Source organism: Hyla sarda, chromosome 10 (assembly GCF_029499605.1).
Source record: "Hyla sarda isolate aHylSar1 chromosome 10, aHylSar1.hap1, whole genome shotgun sequence".
Taxonomy (NCBI): domain Eukaryota; kingdom Metazoa; phylum Chordata; class Amphibia; order Anura; family Hylidae; genus Hyla; species Hyla sarda.
The window spans coordinates 127958288-127978656 of NC_079198.1; the positions used below are offsets into that span (position 1 = coordinate 127958288).

The 20369-nt window shown below is 42.0% G+C and overlaps 1 protein-coding gene across 1 annotated transcript; it reads left to right on the plus strand.

The window, feature by feature from the left end:
• The first annotated feature begins 711 nt into the window (after positions 1 to 711).
• On the plus strand, positions 712 to 7213 carry LOC130294063 (C-type natriuretic peptide 1-like). The gene is made up of 3 exons (XM_056543459.1): positions 712 to 868; positions 2319 to 2606; positions 6961 to 7213. The coding sequence occupies exons 1-2, from the start codon at positions 731 to 733 to the stop codon at positions 2595 to 2597; spliced, it is 417 nt and encodes a 138-aa protein (XP_056399434.1). The 5' UTR covers positions 712 to 730; the 3' UTR covers positions 2598 to 2606; positions 6961 to 7213.
• Positions 7214 to 20369: the final 13156 nt, after the last annotated feature.

The following is a 20369-nucleotide window of genomic DNA, read 5'->3' on the forward strand; positions in this document are numbered from 1 at the left end:
GACAGAGAAGAAGTTAATGGCAGAGACCATGGTGGTCTAGGACAGGGAAGAAGTTAATGGTAGACGCCATGGTGGTCTAGGACAGTGAAGAAGTTAATGGCAGAGACCATGGTGGTCTAGGACAGGGAAGAAGTTAATGGTAGAGGCCATGGTGGTCTAGGACAGTGAAGAAGTTAATGGCAGAGGCCATGGTGGTCTAGGACAGTGAAGAAGTTAATGGCAGAGACCATGGTGGTCTAGGACAGTGAAGATGTTTATGGTAGAGACCATGGTGGTCTAGGACAGTGAAGATGTTTATGGTAGAGACCATGGTGGTCTAGGACAGTGAAGATGTTTATGGTAGAGACCATGGTGGTCTAGGACAGTGAAGATGTTTATGGTAGAGACCATGGTGGTCTAGGGCAGGGAAGATTTTCAAGCTTAACTCTTAGGTTGCCTACCCGTAGGAGAAGACAGAAAAGAGAAGGAAAGAGAAAAGGGTGTGGAGGGGGAAGAAACTAAGAACATACAGAATATTGAGGCACATTTAAAGGCGATATTGTTCCCCACCTATTTCCAAATCCACGGATTATCCCTTATGAAACTCCCCGGTAACATAGTATCATCTCCTGTATACTATTGATACAATATGGAAATTCTGTATAAGATTGTCAGAAGAAGATAGGCAGCCAATGGGTAAAGTGTGAGTGGGCTGGCACCCCTGGTGGGCACCAGATATAAGGAGAGGTCTATGGCACAACCCTGGAAGGAAGCGAGGAAGACGAAGAGCAGGGAGATGGATAACAAGCGCAGCGCCTTCCTGGGATTAATGATGATCCTCATCTTCTGCGAGGAGCAGGCGAGAGCCAAACCGATGAGCAGCCTGCAGGTGAGGTCTATGACCGGCGTCATGTCATATCACAGCAATGTTTTACAACCAGGGTGCCTCCAGCTGTTGCAAAACTACAACTCCCAGCATGCCCGGACAGCCAACGGCTGTCCGGGCATGCTGGGAGTTGTAGTTTTGCAACAGCTGGAGGCACCCTGGTTGGAGAAACACTGTATTAAAGATTGAATGTAGCAAATTCTGGATACATAGTTTCAGATCATCAATTCCTACAAAAAAGGGGGATACATATGGATGTACCTTTACAGTAGTCTGTATTCTTCAACCTGCAGCTTCCCCCAGCTGTTGTGGAACTACAACTCCCAGCATGTCCTGGCAACCAAAGTACGCTAAGAGTTATCATTTTTATAACAGCTAGAAGCTGCATAGTGGAGACCCCCCCCCCCCCCCCCCCCCCCTATAGACAATAAAACTGATTTGACCATCCATACGTATTTATTTATTTCCTTACTTATTTGCTTATTCATTCATTTATTTACCAATTTGTTTATTTATTTATTTTTTTATTTTAAGTCCTTATTTGCTTATTATTTTTATTTATTTATTGACCTACCATACTTTAATAATAATTATTTAAAATTAATTATTAGTTAATTATTTGCTTGCTCAGTTATTCATTTTTTTATTTGTTTATTTAATGTATTGTTTATTTATGTCTTTTTCTTTATTTTCTTTCTTTCTTTCTTTATTAAATTGACCAGCCATACATTATACATTTTTAATGAATTTGTTTATTTGCTAATTTATTTACTTATTTATTTATTTATTGTATTGTATATTTATATATTTTTCTTTATTTTCTTTCTTTCTTTATTGACCAGCCATACATTATACATTTTTAATGAATTTCTTTATTTGCTAATTTACTTATTTGTTTATTTATTTAGGTAATTAAAAAAAATATTTACTTATTTGCGTATTTATTTATTTACTTATTTGCTTATTTATTTATTTATATTTATTTAATTTTTTTTATTTACATGCAACTTGAGGTTGATGCAGACACTGGCGCTCACATAATGAAAATATTGAGGGAGATGCGTCAATATTGGCCGCAAAGTAAAAGATGGAATTTTTGCAAAATTCTAATATTAAGTCGAGATAGCGATGAAAATGGAGGAATTTGTTATGGTCAACAACATTTTAGACCAGATAAATATTTTGTCTACTGTTTAGACCAGTGTTTCTCAACCGGGGTGCCTCCGGCTGTTGCAAAACTACAACTCCCAGCGTGCCCGGACAGCCGAAGGCTGGGAGTTGCAGTTTTGCAACAGCTGGAGGCACCCTGGTTTGGAAACACTGATTTAGACTGTTCTGTCTGCAGATGTAGCAGAGCTGGGTTTGAAGATGCAATAGTTATACAATCAGCTCTGCTACATCTGTGCAGGATACATTGGTGATACTACCAAATATTAACCCTTTGCTGTTGCAGAGTTTGTCCAGGTTACTGGAGGACAACTTTGACCGCTCCTATGGGTCCGATGAAGGTGACCATGGGGAGTTGGTACCTACCGACCCACAGGACCAGCTGAACCCCGACAACCAGTGGAACAAAAACAGGGCTGACCAGATGAATGAGATCACCCTGGAGCAGCTGCTCGGTGACCCGGCGGGCACCTCCAGAAGACTGCGGAGGAAGAAGGGCTTCAATAGGGGGTGCTTCGGGGTGAAGCTGGACAGGATCGGGTCACTCAGTGGTCTGGGCTGCTAAGGTATCCAGGTGAGATGGTATAGAATTAGTGTACATATCTGGCAGTGTCAGGGCGGCATGCTGGGGGTTGTAGTTGTGCAGCAGAGGCCACAGATCACTGCTGTGTATTGTGACCAATTCTTTTATATTATAGAGACTATGTCATATGTATAAAGATGGTGGAGGGAGGCAGGGGCACAGAAAACATTATATGTTGGTAGTAAAGGTGTCAGGTGCATCTCATATTTATCTGAGACAGACAGATAGATAGATAGATATAGATAGATGAGATAGATAGATATGAGATAGATGGATAGATAGATAGATATGAGATATATATATAGATAGATAGATAGATAGATAGATATAGATAGATAGATAGATAGATAGATAGATATGAGATATATATATAGATAGATAGATAGATAGATGAGATAGATAGATATGAGATAGATATAAGATAGATAGGTAGATATGAGAGAGATATATATGAGATAGATAGATATGAGATAGATAGATAGATAGATAGATAGATATGAGATAGATGGATAGATAGATAGATATGAGATAGATAGATATGAGATAGATAGATAGATAGATATGAGATAGATGGATAGATAGATAGATATGAGAGAGATAGATATGAGATAGATAGATATGAGATAGATATGAGATAGATAGATATGAGATAGATAGATATGAGATAGATATGAGATAGATAGATATGAGATAGATAGATATGAGATAGATAGATATGAGATATATATATATATAGATAGATAGATAGATAGATAGATATGAGATAGATAGATATGAGATAGATAGATAGATATGAGATAGATAGATAGATATGAGAGAGATAGATATGAGATAGATAGATAGATAGATATGAGATAGATATGAGATAGATAGATATGAGATAGATAGATATGAGATAGATAGATATGAGATAGATAGATATGAGATAGATAGATATGAGATAGATAGATAGATAGATATGAGATAGATAGATAGATAGATATGAGATATATATATAGATAGATAGATAGATACGAGATAGATAGATATGAGATAGATAGATAGATATGAGATAGATAGATAGATATGAAATAAATAGATATATATGAGATAGATAGATAGGAGATAGATAGATATGAGATATAGATAGATATGAGATATAGATAGATATGAGATAGATAGATAGATAGATAGATAAGAGATAAAAATCTGTCTCATGTTTATCCTCATATTTCTAAAGGCAGAATTTTATATAGAGATGAAGACAGATAAGAATGTTACAGAATTCTATGGTTCCCCCTTATATAACCTCCGCTCCCTTCATCTCCTCCGTCTCCTTCTGGTTTCTATGGGATTTTCCTCCCTCAGTTCCGGGCAGGAAGAGCCGGATAATTACCGCTGTCCGGGGTGCTGATCCCACACGGCGCCCCCAGCTGGCCCTGCTGGGAAGGGTTAAACACAGGGTTATAAGGGATTTCATATCCAAGGAGAACATCATTTATTACCTGTAATCATGTTACCCAACTACTATATGATGTTATGTCGTCTCATCTAGATATCACTTCAATCCACTTCAGAATGGCCCATCCACTGTAGCAGGGATCAGATCGTCAGATGTAGCAGGGATCAGATCGTCAGATGTAGCAGGGATCAGATCGTCAGATGTAGCAGGGATCAGATCGTCAGATGTAGCAGGGATCAGATCGTCAGATGTAGCAGGGATCACATAGTCAGATGTAACAGGGATCAGATCGTCAGATGTAGCAGGGATCAGATCGTCAGATGTAGCAGGGATCACATAGTCAGGTGTAACAGGGATCACATAGTCAGATGTAACAGGGATCAGATCGTCAGATGTAGCAGGGATCAGATCGTCAGATGTAGCAGGGATCAGATCGTCAGATGTAGCAGGGATCACATAGTCAGATGTAACAGGGATCAGATCGTCAGGTGTAACAGGGATCACATAGTCAGATGTAACAGGGATCAGATCGTCAGATGTAGCAGGGATCACATCGTCAGATGTAGCAGGGATCAGATCGTCAGATGTAGCAGGGATCCGATCGTCAGATGTAGCAGGGATCAGATCGTCAGATGTAGCAGGGATCAGATCATCAGATGTAGCAGAGATCCGATCGTCAGATGTAGCAGGGATCAGATCGTCAGATGTAGCAGGGATCAGATCGTCAGATGTAGCAGGGATCAGATCGTCAGATGTAGCAGGGATCAGATCGTCAGATGTAGCAGGGATCAGATCGTCAGATGTAGCAGGGATCAGATCGTCAGATGTAGCAGGATGAAAAGAATCAGAAGCAGAGCTGAACCTGTCAGATATAGCAGAACTGAACCTGTTAGATGTAGCAGATCTTAACTTGTCCAATCTTGCAAGGCTCAGCTAGTCAGATGTAGCAGAGCCGAACTAGTCCACTATTCAGATGTTGCAGAGCTGAACTAGTCCACTAGTCAGATGTAGCAGAGCCGAACTAGTCCACTAGTCAGATGTTGCAGAGCTAAACTAGTCCACTAGTCAGATGTAGCAGAGCTGAATTAGTCTACCAGTCAGATGTAGCAGAGCCGAACTAGTCCACTAGTCAGATGTAGCAGAGCCGAACTAGTCCACTATTCAGATGTAGCAGAGCTGAACTAGTCCACTAGTCAGATGTAGCAGAGCCGAACTAGTCCACTAGTCAGATGTTGCAGAGCTGAACTAGTCCACTAGTCAGATGTAGCAGAGCCGAACTAGTCCACTAGTCAGATGTTGCAGAGCTGAACTAGTCCACTAGTCAGATGTAGCAGAGCCGAACTAGTCCACTAGTCAGATGTAGCAGAGCCGAACTAGTCCACTAGTCAGATGTAGCAGAGCCGAACTAGTCCACTATTCAGATGTAGCAGAGCTGAACTAGTCCACTAGTCAGATGTAGCAGAGCCGAACTAGTCCACTAGTCAGATGTTGCAGAGCTGAACTAGTCCACTAGTCAGATGTAGCAGAGCTGAATTAGTCTACCAGTCAGATGTAGCAGAGCTGAATTAGTCTACTAGTCAGATGTAGCAGAGCTGAATTAGTCCACTAGTCAGATGTAGCAGAGCTGAATTAGTCCACTAGTCAGATGTAGCAGAGCTGAATTAGTCCACTAGTCAGATGTAGCAGAGCTGAACTAGTCCGCTAGTCAGATGTAGCAGAGCTGAATTAGTCCACTAGTCAGATGTAGCAGAGCTGAATTAGTCCACTAGTCAGATGTAGCAGAGCTCAACTAGTCCACTAGTCAGATGTAGCAGAGCTGAACTAGTCCACTAGTCAGATGTAGCAGAGCTGAATTAGTCCACTAGTCAGATGTAGCAGAGCTGAATTAGCCCACTAGTCAGATGTAGCAGAGCTGAATTAGTCCACTAGTCAAATGTAGCAGAGCTGAACTAGTCCGCTAGTCAGATGTAGCAGAGCTGAACTAGTCCGCTAGTCAGATGTAGCAGAGCTGAACTAGTCCACTAGTCAGATGTAGCAGAGCTGAACTAGTCCGCTAGTCAGATGTAGTAGAGCAAAACCTGTTAACCTCTCAGATGCAGCAGGGTTAAGCTAGAGACATAGCTGAGAAAATAAAGCTGAACCTGGCAGATATGGCCGACCTAAGCTAGTTCGATGTAGCAGAGCCAAATTTAGCCAGATGTAGCTGAACTAACCTACTTCAATGTAGCAGAGCTGATCCTTTCAGATGTAGCTGAACAAACCTACTTCAATGTAGCAACGCTGATCCTTTCAGATGTAGCTGAACTAACCTACTTCAATGTAGCAACGCTGATCCTTTCAGATGTAGCTGAACTAACCTACTTCAATGTAGCAGCGCTGATCCTTTCAGATGTAGCTGAACTAACCTACTTCAATGTAGCAGAGCTGATCCTTTCAGATGTAGCTGAACTAACCTACTTCAATGTAGCAGCGCTGATCCTTTCAGATGTAGCTGAACTAACCTACTTCAATGTAGCAGCACTGATCCTTTCAGATGTAGCAGAGCTAATTTGTTTGTGTGAAGTCAGAGACACCTTTACCTGCGATATCTATGAGAGTTTGGCCCCTTTCACACTACAAAATTACTTGTATGAAGTTCTGTCTGAAAATCGGCTGTAAAACGTCAGTAACAAAATCCTACACGGCCGTTAGAAAATCCTATTATATTCTATGGGATTTTTCTAATTAACCCGTTATAGCCCGTTATTAATAACGGCCGTTATTTTGTGACGGAAGATAGTAACGGGATAATTTGTGCATGCGGCAGTTGTAGAGCACTCTTTTTTATTGGTTTCTTTTTGTTACAATTTTCTCTGATATTGTATAGTATCAATAGTTAACCCCTCGCGCTCCTCCTTCCTGCAGGTTGACCACGTCTCTCTATCTCACGTGCCTGCCATCACTTCGCTCCACAACCAACGCCACCCACCTCCGTCGACTGCAGTTTACGTCCATCGCGCTTCGCCATCATCATCATCATCATCCGGTCGCGGGTTGCCCCCTTCTCCAAGCCGTATAGAATGGGCCATATTTTGGAAGACCCGTACATAGAAATTTTATTTTGGAAACACTGTTCTATGTCGTAGGCTGTAAATGTGACAATAAAGTTATTTCCATGTTTTGTAGTTCTGTTTTCTTTTTAAAGGCACAGGACACTAAAAAAAAAAATGCTAAAGTTTTACGGGTATTATGGGGGGAGATTTATCAAATGTTGACCAGTTGCCCATAGCAACCAATCAGATTGCCGCTTTCATTTTTCAGAGGCCTTTTAAAAAAAATAAAATGAAAGAAGCGTGTTTTCTAACCAGGGTGCCCTCAGCTGTTGCAAAACTACAACTCCCAGCATGCCGGGACAGCCAAAGGCTGTCCCGGCATGCTGGGAATTGTAGTTTTGCAACAGCTGGAGGCACCCTGGTTGGGAAAACTGCTATAAAGGGGTACTCCGGTGGAATGCTAATTTTATTTATTTTTTTAAATCAACTGGTGCCAAAAAGTTAAACAGATTTGTAAATTACTTCTATATAAAAATCTTAATCCTTCCAGTACTTATCAGCTGCTGTATGCTACAGAGAAAGTTGAGTAGTTCTTTCCAGTCTGATCACAGTGCTCTCTGCTGACACCTATGTCCGTGTCAGGAACTGTCCAGAGTAGGAGCAAATCCCCATAGCAAAGCTCTCCTGCTCTGGACAGTTCCTGACACGGACAGAGGCGTCAGCAGAGAGCAGTGTGGTCAGAAAGACACAACTTCCTCTGTGGTATACAGCAGCTGATAAGTACTGAAAGGATTAAGATTATGAAATAGAAATAATTTACAAATCTGTTTCACTTTCTGGCACCAGTTGATTTAAAAAAATAAATAAATAAATAAATATATATATATATATATATATATATATATATATATATATATATATATTTCACGTGAGTACCCCTTTAATAATTGCAATGGTGTGACATACCACATTATAAAAGATGGTGCAATTTGCACTATTTTTCACCAATCTTCTTGACTATCCACAGCCGATACACTGGAGACCACTGTTCACACCTAGCAGCTTCGCCACCATAGACCACCAGGTATCGGAGGTAAGCCGCGACTTAAAAAAAAAACAACATAGCTGGTTTCTTACAGAGAAAAAAAGCAGCGCCACACCTGTCTTTAGGTTGTGTGCGGTATTACACTCAGCTCCATCCACTTCAATGACCTTTTGCCACACTAGGGGTGTTTGCATTAAAGGGGTTATCCAGGAAAAAACTTTTTTTTCTATATCAACTGGCTCCAAAAAGTTAAACAGATTTGTAAATTACTTCTATTAAAAAATCGTAATCCTTTCAGTACTTATGAGCTTCTGAAGTTAAGGTTGTTCTTTTCTGTCTAAGTGCTCTCTAATGACACCTGTCTCGGGAAACGCCCAGTTTAGAAGAGGTTTGCTATGGGAATTTGCTTCTAAACTGGGCGGTTCCCGAGACACGTGTCATCAGAGAGTATTTAGACAGAAAAGAACAACCTTAACTTCAGAAGCTCATAAGTACTGAAAGGATTAAGATTTTTTAATAGAAGTAATTTACAAATCTGTTTAACTTTCTGGAGCCAGTTGATATAGAAAAAAAAGTTTTTTCCTGGAATACCCCTTTAACCCCTCTTATACTCAACACCACTAGGGATCTTGGTATTAACCCATTGATTATGCAAGTTTATTAGAGTGTTTGTATGTTCTCCTCACGTTTCTCTGGTTTCCTCCCGAAATCATTCTGATAGGTTAGTTTGGAATTTAGACATTTGAGTCCCAATGGGACCAGGGACCACTCTGAGGACTAACAATCTTTGTACAGCACTGCAGGCTATGTTGGTGTTATATCAATGAATAGATTACTAGGGGAGTTGGCATTAACCATTTTTATACCCTACACCACCAGGAGTCTTGATATTAATTATTTTTACTACCCTAGACTACCAGGGAAATTGTCATTAAAGGGGAACTCCAGTGGAATTTTTTTTTTTTAATTAACTGATGCCAGAAAATTAAACAGATTTGTAAATGACTTCTATTAAAAAAAATCTTTATCCTTCCAGTACTTTTTAGCAGCTGTATGCTACAGAGGAAATTCTTTTCTTTTTGCATTTCTTTTTGTCTTGTCCACAGTGCTCTCTGCTGACACCTCTGTCCATGTCAGGAACTGTTCAGAGCAGGAGAGGTTTGCTATGAGGATTTTCTCCTGCTCTGGACAGTTCCTGAGACGGACAGAGGTGTCAACAGAGAGCACTGTGGACAAGACAAGAAAAGAATTTCCTCTGTAGCATACAGCAGCTAAAAAGAACTGGAAGAATTAAGATTTTTTAATAGAAGTAAATTTACAAATCTGTTTAATTTTCTGGCATCGGTTGATTTGAAAAAATAAATAAAATTCTACCGGAGTACCCCATTAACCTCTTCACTGCCCTAAAGCACCAGGGATCTTTGCATTAGTCTCTTTAACACCATAGAAAGCAGGAAAGTCAGAATTAACCCCTTTATTACACTAGATCTCTGAGGAAGCTGTTATCAACCTACACCACCAGGGACAATGATATTAACCCCTTTATTATATTAGACGGCTAAGGAACCTAGTTTTATGCTCTTTATCATCCTACACCACAAGGGACATTGGGTATTAACCCATTTATAACACTGGATGACTAAAGAAGATGGTATTATGCTCGTTATGACCCTACACCACCAGGGATGTTGATAGTAAACCTTTTCTTACATTAGATGACTAAATAAGCTGGTATTATACTTTTTATACTTGTTAGTGGTTGTTAGTTACCCCTTTAAACCTCTGTTCTATGACTTTTAAAGGGGTTAATCAGGAAAAAAAAATGTTTTAAATATAAACTGGCTCCAGAAAGTTAAACAGATTTGTAAATTACTTCTATTAAAAAAAAATCTTAATCCTTTCAGTAATTATCAGCTGCTGAAGTTGAGTTGTTGTTTTCTGTCTGGCAACAGTGCTCTCTGCTGACATCTCTGCTTGTCTCAGGAACTGCCCAGAGTAGAAGAGGTTTGCTATGGGGATTTGCTTCTAAATTGGGCGGTTCCCGAGACAGGTGTCATCAGAGAGGATTTAGACAGAAAAGAACAACTCAACTTCAGCAGCTGATAATTATTGAAAGGATTAAGATTTTTTAATAGAAGTAATTTACAAATCTGTTTAACTTTCTGGAGCCAGTTGCTGAACCCTTTTAATCAGACCTGCTGTTGCTTCCCCTCCCAAGAAGAACAACTCCCATCATGCCCTGACTATTCCCCCCCCCCCAAGCTGGTAGTAATACCCTAGACCAGTGTTTCCTTTCCTAGCCAATGGCATTGTTTTTTTCTAACCATTGTGCCTCCAGCTATTGCAAAACTACAACTCCCATCATGCCCGGACTTTTGGGTGGTAATGACCCCTTTAATACTGTAGAGCAGTATTTTTGAACCAGTGTGCCTTAACCTATTGCAAAGGCTGTCTAGGCATGCTGGGAGTTGTAGTTTTGCAACAGCTGGAGGCACACTGGTTGGGAAACACTGCACTAGACCAACAGTTATATTGGCAGCAGCCCCTTCACTCCTCTGGTTCTGTAGATCGAAGTGAAGAAGTTTTACAAGATCAAATTTGACCCCCATATTGTTGCCATGTTTTGCAACAGAACATATAATGTCCCCAAATGTGTCCCTTTTCTATTCCCCTTGGGCTGCGTTCACCACACGACCGTCTACACCCATCCCGTTCTTCTCCCGTCAAAAAAAAAATTGGACAATAAGGACAGTTTGGATCCATTATTGTTCAGTTAATAAACAAAAAAATTATTAATTTTCTGTTCTGAGCGTGCTCAGAAGTAAAAACGGATCGAAAACGGATTGAAAAAACGGATGCAAACGAATGGATCATTAAAGGCTCATCCGTTTTCCATAGACTTCAATGTTAAATTGACTGTATCCGTTTTTTCTTCCGTTTTTTTTATTAAAGAAAGAAAAAATACTGCATGCGCCATTTTTTTCTGCCGTCAAAAAATTGGAAATGAGCGCAGACGGGTGCAAACGGATGTAAGCGGATTGTAAAAAAAATCCCAATGATATGAAAGGGATTTTTTTTTAAAACCGTATTTAATACAGCCTGCAAGAACGAAACCGAAACGGGGATTAAAAAGAAACGGGGACAGACGTCCGTTTTCAATATGAAAACCGTACGTAACCGTATTGAAAACCGTATGCGAAACGATGCATTTGGTTGTGTCTGTTTTGCGTCTTGTACGGTTTTGTCCATTTTTTTTTTCCAGTACCCAAAACCGTAGCCTATGATGGTTTTTGGCCCGGGTGAAAAACCGTATTGAACCGTATACGTGTTTTGTTAACATGGGAGTCAATGGGAACCTTAGAGAACTGTATGTGCGTTCGGTTCCATCAGGTTTTCACCATACGGTTTTTGACTTTGCACAGTTTTTTTTTTCTTGGAATTTCAATCAAACAAGTAAAACTTTATTCATAATGGAGTGAAAATTTAAAAATATATACGTTTTTTTTTTCTTAAACAACAGATGCAACCGGACATCATTTTCAAAACTTATACAGTTTTTAACCATATACGGGTTAAAATTTGTACACGCATTTTGATACAGTTTAGTCAGGTTTTGAGGAATCAGTTTTTCACCAAAAACCTGATACGGGAACTGTATTGCAAAAACGTGGTGTGAACCCGGCCTGAGCCCCATAGGAGCCATACAGCTTGTCCCTATGGTAAATACACAATAACATGAGACTTATTTACAGAGATGAAACAAAGTAACAAAAATGATCGCTTTATAAACAAAGTGGTAGAATTGTCATCAGTGATAATGTCCGGGGATCTCTTCGGTATACCAGCGCGCCGCAGGGAGGGGTTTTATTTTACGCTTTTTTTTTTACAGCGTTTGCTTTGTTCTAGAAAACATGAGGATGTCAGGATGAGGGATAAAGATTTGTTTTTTTTACCAGTCATCTAATAAAATATGCCAGCCAAGTATCAGGTCTTCCTGCCTTAAAGGGGAACCCTGGTGGAAACAAGTGGAAAATTTATGTTTTCAAATCAACTGGTGCCAGAAAGTTAAACTGATTTGTAAATTACTTCTATATAAAAATCTTAATCCTTCCAGTACTTATCAGCTGCTGTTTACTACAGATATACTACAGAGGAAGTTGTGTAGTTCTTTCCAGTCTGACCACAGTGCTCTCTGCTTACACCTCTGTCCATATAACGAACTGTCCATATTAGAAGCAAATCCCCACAGAAAACCCATCCTGCACCGGACACGGACAGAGATGTCAGCAGAGAGCACTGTGGTCAGACTGGAAAGAGCTTCACAAATTTCTCTGTAGTATATCTGTAGTAAACAGCAGCTTATAAGTACTTGACATTTTTTTATTTTGGAAATTTTACATGAAATAAAAAAAAAAAATTCCATTAGCATATAAATAACATACAGTAACAAAGGATAAATAAAAATAGGGTTAAGGTAATTTACAAGTCTTTTTAACTTTCTGGCACCAACTGATTTGAAATTTTTTTTACACCGGAGTTCCCCTTTAACCTTGTGACAAAGGAAAAACAGCGCTCTTCAGGAGACTGAGAAAGCTGGGTTGCACACATACTGTGTGCCTTCCAGCTTTTCCAGGCTCCAGAAGCCCCAGCAGTAATAGGCTGCTTATCCTCCCTGGATTCCTCACTGCAGCAGCACTGTCTTGCCCTCTCCCTGACCATCCCCCTCACACTGATGTCTTCTCTTCCCCACTACCCCCAATCAATCTTCTCTTCCCCGCCCATCCTGTCCCATCTCCTTGCCCCTGCACTAACTATTCTCTGCACCTGCCTGCCGGACAGTTAAATCCTACTTTACAATGACGTTTGTCCAGCGTCGGGATGTTTTTAAAACTCCCGAGCAACCTCTGCAGCCGAGAGTAACACAATCAGGAAATGTATTGGGAGTCACATAGACTTGGATAGGATTTCCAGTATCCGGTAAAGTATGATTTAGCTGTACGGGTTCCACTGTTTTACTCTCAGGTTGCAGAAATTTTTTGGGGCATCCCGAAACTTTACTATATTTTTAGTTGACATATAAGTAACATGTGACCAAGTTTAATCAGTCATGTCTGTGATGTGTCATCCACTAGATTGGTACAAATTAAGATTTTTGTTATCTTTTTAACTTTGTGGCACCAGTTGATTTAAAATTTTTTGTTTCCAATGGAGAACCCCTTTAAAACTCTGCTCCATTCACTACAGTCACATTTTACCACACTAGACCACCCAGGGATGTTTGCATTAACCCCTCCCTCTTAAACTCAACACCATTATGGATCTTGGTATTAACCCCTTCTTTAAGAAACTTAATAATAATATATCTTATAAGAGAAAAATGCTACACTTATCAGGCTCCTTTACAGCTCCCCGTCCCCAATTCATCAACATCCTGAGAAAAAAAGTTACACCATCACATGTACGTCTTTGAAGAGAGCAGGGGGAATGAGAGGAAGAAGAGCGACTGGAGCGAGCCAGAGGCAGAAGAAGAGACATAGGATAGACCACAGTACCCACACACACTCAATTCTTACGATGAAAGGGTTTACACCCAGAAACGCATTGTGTGAATGTAATAAAGTTGGATCTACAATTACCGATGACTCCAGAGTTTTTACCGACTCCACCGGACACATAGCAGCGCGGAAACCCCTTCCCGGCTTTACCCTTTCCTTTCCCTATCTTATTTAATAGCTTATACCACTCAGTACTGCTCTATAATGTCCTCCATACTGCTGCTAAGCGTGCAGTTCTCCCGGCTCGTCCTCGTGTTTGCTCTGGGTATGAACACTCAAGCACCGGCCAGTCAAAAGTTCTTATGTTTCTACGACATATCCAAAGTTTTGTGCCTATTTAAATTGTTATTTTCGCAGGCGGCTCTGTATCAAAAGGACTAAACTCCTATAGCTGAGATTTATTATGTATAAACTTTTAGATAAAACCCTCAAAATTGCTTTCGATGCAGATGATGATATAAATGCCCCAGGCTATAGGGCTTCCATGTCTGTTATTGAAGTAATTTTTTTAACATTCCCCCAACCACCGTCACGTCTGCCCAGGCCACCGTCACGTCTTCATAAATCCCTGATATTACATTTGTTACCGGGAACATGCTGATATTAAAGTGAACCCTCTTCCAGTAATGTATGAGTCAAACAAACAAATAAAGAAAATAAAAGATTATTTAGCTTATTAAAACTCTTTTCCTGATAAATAGGGGCGATAGCTGATGACACAGGATTATAATACAGAGGCTCGGTCAGTGCAGGATCAGGCACGGTCCATTATAGGACAATTATGGGAACATTAAGGGGCACAAATCTTGTTACGAGTGACCTCGCTGCCTCCTCCCCTCTTCCTTGCTCTGTTATTATTATTGTACGTTATTTCAGATTCTAACATCATTAGCTTTATGCCTGGAGTGTCGAATTTTCCCATTGCCCACGGCACAAAATAAATAAAAAGTATCGGTATTTTGGCGGCGAATGTCTGGATGATGCACATAGATATATCCTAATATTTAATGGATATTCTATGGCAGGGTTTCCCAACCAGGGTTCCTCCAGCTGTTGCAAAACTACAACTCTCAGCATGCTTGGACAGACAATGGCTGTCCAGGCATGCTGGGAGTTGGGGTTTTGCAACAGCTGGAGGCGCACTGGTTGGGAAAAACTTCCACAGAGTCAGGGTTAGGGGTCTACCTGCTCAGATTGGCTTCATTAAAGGTAGAATATAAGATTTAATACAGTGTTTTCCAACCAGAGTGTCTCCAGCTGTTTCAAAACTACAACTCCCAGCATGCCCGGACAGCCTTTGGCTGTCCGGGCATGCTGGGAATTGTAGTTTTGCAACAGTTGGAGGCACCCTGGTTGAAAAACACTGCCGTATACTGTGTATATACTGAACTTAATAGTAAAGCTGTATGCACTAAGCTCTTGGTCTCCCTCTAGTGGTGGCTGCAGGAAACCTAAACTGTATAAATTTAGTATTTTTGGTCTGAACACAAGATTTGTAGCTTATGAAGGTTATAACTATTACAGCCTCCACGTGTTCCGGCCTAGCAAATTGTGTGTGTCAGTGAATAGCAACTATTAACAAAACTAGGTAAGCAGCCTTTGTCCTTTTCTTATGAGTGATCCTCTTCACGGTTTTCTTGATATTCACTCACTGGCCACTTTATTAGGTACACCTGTTCAATGGATCCTTAACACAAATAGCTAATCAGCCAATCACATGGCAGTAACTCAATGCATTTAGGCATGTAGACGCGGTCAAGACAACTTGCTGAAGTTCAAACCGAGCATCAGAATGGGAAAGAAAAAGGATTGAAATGACTTTGAATGTGACAGGGTTGTTGGTGTCAGTAGGGACCGTCTGAGTATTTCAGAATCTGCTGATCTACTGGGATGTTTATGCACAACCATCTCTGGGGTTTACAGAGAAGGGTCCGAAAAAGAGAAAAATATCCAGTGAGCGGCAGTTGTGTGGAGGAAAATGCCATATTGATGTCAGGGGAGAATGGGCAGACTGGTTCGAGATGACAGAAATGCAACAGTAACTCAAGTAACCACTGGTTACCACCAAGGTCTGCAGAATACCATCCCTGACCACACAACATGTCCAACCTTGGAGCAGATGGGCTACAGCAGCAGAAGACCACACCACTCGGTTGGCGGTGCTATTTATGTGCTTAGTATAGCTCTGCTATGTATTTGTGCAATGTACGGTAACAGTATGTTACACTACATTCTAGTTAAGCTATAAGTGAGTGTGTGTTGAGAAGGGAGGTGGGGGGTTGGTTTTCACCCAACTTTCCCAAAAGTTAACATGTTAACAAGTTCAACCATTTTTATAGAAGATTCTCTAATTTTTTCAGCATATTCCTCCATAGACTTAATTTTTGTTGTTTCGCACTGAGCATAGGTTTAAAGGGGTACTCCGCTGAAAAACATTTTTTTTTAAATCAAATGGTGCGAGAAAGTTAAGCAGATTTGTAAATGACTTCTATTAAAAAATCTTAATCCTTCCAGTACTTATAAGCTTCTGTATGATCCACAGGAAGTTCTTTTCTTTTTGAATTTCCTGTCTGTCTGACCACAGTGCTCTCTGCTGACACCTCTGTCCATGTCAGGATCTGTCCAGAGGAGGAGCAAATCCCCATAGCAAACCTATGCTGCTCTGGACAGTTCCTGACATGGACAGAGGTGACAGCAGAGAGCACTGTGGTCAGACAGAAAGGAAATTCAAAAAGAAAAGAACTTCCTGTGGATCATACAACAGCTGATAAGTACTGGAAGGATTAAGATTTTTTAATAGAAGTAATTTACAAATCTGTTTAATTTTCCGGCACCAGTTGATTTAGAAAAAAAAAAGTTTTCCAGTACTCCCCCTTTTAATTCCCAAAACTCCAGACCGAGCATTTATTATTTTGCTATAATGAATAGAACTATATGGAATGAACCCATAAGTTTCAGTCCATAAATATGGAAATAATTGTCCTCTCTGTCCACACTTAAATGTCTTCTCTGCAGGCTTACAGCCATCCTGGGGCGCTCCATCTGTACCCAGGACCCATAATGGGCGCACACACTGGCAGGCATCTGGGTTAATGTATCTCCTGGGGGCTTTATATCTATATAATCATAAAGCAGATAAGGACCGCTAACCAGAGCTCTCTGTAATGTGAGGGGGGCACCACCACAATGACTGATGGATCATGGGACGAGCAAAATATACATATACACACATTTATATACACTTCTATCATTTTATAAATATATATATATAAAAGTAGTAAAAAACTCAAAATAGGTGCAGCTCCCAACAAAAGGACCGAGGTAATTAAAGCTATAGCCGGACCCCACCGGCATCCAAGGGAAAGAAAAAGACCAAAGTATTATCTTATACCTCAAGGACCTCACCATTGGTGGGGCATAATGATAGGAAGGGAAATAAATAATAACAGCGTCAATTTAAAAATGTCCTTTAACCCCCCCCCCCCCCCTCATCTGCTTCTCCTCCCCCCTCCTGCTGCTGGTAGATCGCAGGTGTATGGCCTGTCTGCCGATGCATGAGGGAGCCTGTAGGATCCAGGAAGCACTGAACCCGCCATCAAAACCTAGATGCTGGAGTATTCTCTGCCCCAGCAGGCTCTCACTAAAAGAAAGTATATTTAGCTCTAGTGCAGTGTTTCCCAACCAGGGAGCCTCCAGCTGTTGCTTAACTACCACTCCCAGCATGCCCAGACAGCCAGAGGCTGTCCGGGCATGCTGGGAGTAGTAGTTTTGCAACAGCTGGAGGCTCCCTGGTGGGGAAGCACTGATCTATAGTGTGTGAGCATGTGTAACTATCCTTACATGCATTTATAGTGTGTGTGTGTGTGTGTACAGCATGAATATATACAGTATATGTGTGTATGTGTATATATATAAAGTGTGTGTGTGTATATATATATATATATGTGTGTATATAATGTGTGTGTGTGTATATATATAAAGTGTGTGTGTGTAGAGCATGAATATGTGTGTGTTTGTGTATAGATATATATGTGTGTGTGTGTATATATATGTGTGTGTGTGTATATATGTGTGTGTGTGTATATATATATATATATGTGTGTATATAATGTGTGTGTGTGTATATACATGTGTGTATATAATGTGTGTGTGTGTGTATATATATATATATAATGTGTGTGTGTGTGTGTATATATATATATATATGTGTGTATATAATGTGTGTGTGTGTATATACATGTGTGTATATAATGTGTGTGTGTGTGTATATATATATATAATGTGTGTGTGTGTGTATATATATATATATATATATATATATTATAGAGGTGCACCGAAATGGAAATTTCAGAACCGAAACGAAACCGAAATAAAAAAAAATGTCCGGCCGAAACCGAAAATGACTTCTCCCAGTCTTCTGGTAAAATGCAGCGCTCCGCTCATTAGACTATATTCCCCCACATTAATAGGCAGCTCCCCCACAATAGTAGGCAGCTCCCCCACATTAGGTCAGCATTTCCCCCACAATATTAGGCAGCTCCCCCCAACAATATTAGGTAGCTCCCCCCCAACAATATTAGGCAGCTCCCCCCAACAATATTAGGCAGCTCCCCCCACATTTGTAGGCAGCTCCCCCCCCCCACAATATTAGGCAGCTCCCCCCCCCACAATATTAGGCAGCTCCCCCCCACAATATTAGGCAGCTCCCCCCCCCCCCCAACAATATTAGGCAGCTCCCCCCCACAATATTAGGCAGCTCCCCCCCAACAATATTAGGCAGCTCCCCCCACATTTGTAGGCAGCTCCCCCCTCCCCACAATATTAGGCAGCTCCCCCCTCCCCACAATATTAGGCAGCTCCCCCCAACGATATTAGGCAGCGCCCCCCCCACGATATTAGGCAGCTCCCCCACAACAATATTAGGCAGCTCCCCCCACATTTGTAGGCAGCTCCCCCCCAACAATATTAAGCAGCTCCCCCCACATTTGTAGGCAGCTCCCCCCCAACAATATTAGGCAGCTCCCCCCCACAATATTAGGCAGCTCCCCCCCCCCACAATATTAGGCAGCTCCCCCCAACAATATTAGGCAGCTCCCCCCCCACGATATTAGGCAGCTCCCCCCCACAATATTAGGCAGCTTCCCCCACATTTGTAGGCAGCTCCCCCCCAACAATATTAGGCAGCTCCCCCCCCCACATTTGTAGGCAGCTCCCCCCCACATTAGGTCAGCAGTTCCCCCACAATAGTAGGCAGCTCCCCCACAATAGTAGGCAGCTCCCCCACATTAGGTCAGCATTTCCCCCACAATATTAGGCACCTCCCCCCAACAATATTAGGCAGCTCCCCCCAACAATATTAGGCAGCTCCCCCCCCCCCACATTAGGTCAGCAGTTCCCCCACAATAGTAGGCAGGTTCCCCACAATAGTAGGCAGTTCCCCCACAATATTAGGCAGCTCCCCACAACAATATTAGGCAGTTCCCCCCACATTTGTAGGCAGCTCCCCCCACATTTGTAGGCAGCTCCCCCCCCCACAATATTAGGCAGCTCCCCCCCCAACAATATTAGGCAGCTCCCCCCCACAATATTAGGCAGCTCCCCCCCACAATATTAGGCAGCTCCCCCCACATTTGTAGGCAGCTCCCCCCCAACAATATTAGGCAGCTCCCCCCACATTTGTAGGCAGCTCCCCCCACATTTGTAGGCAGCTCCCCCCCCCCACACAATATTAGGCAGCTCCCCCCCCCAACAATATTAGGCAGCTCCCCCCCACGATATTAGGCAGCTCCCCCCCACAATATTAGACAGCTTCCCCCACATTTGTAGGCAGCTCCCCCCACATTTGTAGGCAGCTGCCCCCCAAAAATATTATGCAGCTCCCCCCCCCACATTTGTAGGCAGCTCCCCCCCACATTAGGTCAGCAGCTCCCCCACAATAGTAGGCAGCTCCCCCACAATAGTAGGCAGCTCCCCCACATTAGGTCAGCATTTCCCCCACAATAGTAGGCAGCTCCCCCACAATAGTAGGCAGTTCCCCCACAATAGTAGGCAGGTCCCCACAATATTAGGCACCTCCCCCCAACAATATTAGGCAGCTCCCCCCCAACAATATTAGGCAGCTCCCCCCAACAATATTAGGCAGCTCCCCCCCCCCCACATTAGGTCAGCAGTTCCCCCACAATAGTAGGCAGGTTCCCCACAATAGTAGGCAGTTCCCCCACAATATTAGGCAGCTCCCCACAACAATATTAGGCAGCTCCCCCCACATTTGTAGGCAGCTGCCCCCCAACAATATTATGCAGCTCCCCCCCACATTAGGTCAGCAGTTCCCCCACAATAGTAGGCAGCTCCCCCACATTAGGTCAGCATTTCCCCCACAATAGTAGGCAGCTCCCCCACAATAGTAGGCAGTTCCCCCACAATAGTAGGCAGGTCCCCACAATATTAGGCACCTCCCCCCAACAATATTAGGCAGCTCCCCCCCCAACAATATTAGGCAGCTCCCCCCCCCCCACATTAGGTCAGCAGTTCCCCCACAATAGTAGGCAGGTTCCCCACAATAGTAGGCAGTTCCCCCACAATATTAGGCAGCTCCTCACAACAATATTAGGCAGTTCCCCCCACATTTGTAGGCAGCTCCCCCCACATTTGTAGGCAGCTCCCCCCCCCCCACAATATTAG

Excerpts from the sequence above, each read along its gene's own strand:
- LOC130294063 (XM_056543459.1), top strand. The coding sequence starts at position 731 with ATGGCACAACCCTGGAAGGAAGCGAGGAAGACGAAGAGCAGGGAGATG. Across the intron at positions 869-2,318 it reads AACCGATGAGCAGCCTGCAG|AGTTTGTCCAGGTTACTGGA; the intron begins GTGAGGTCTATG and ends TTGCTGTTGCAG.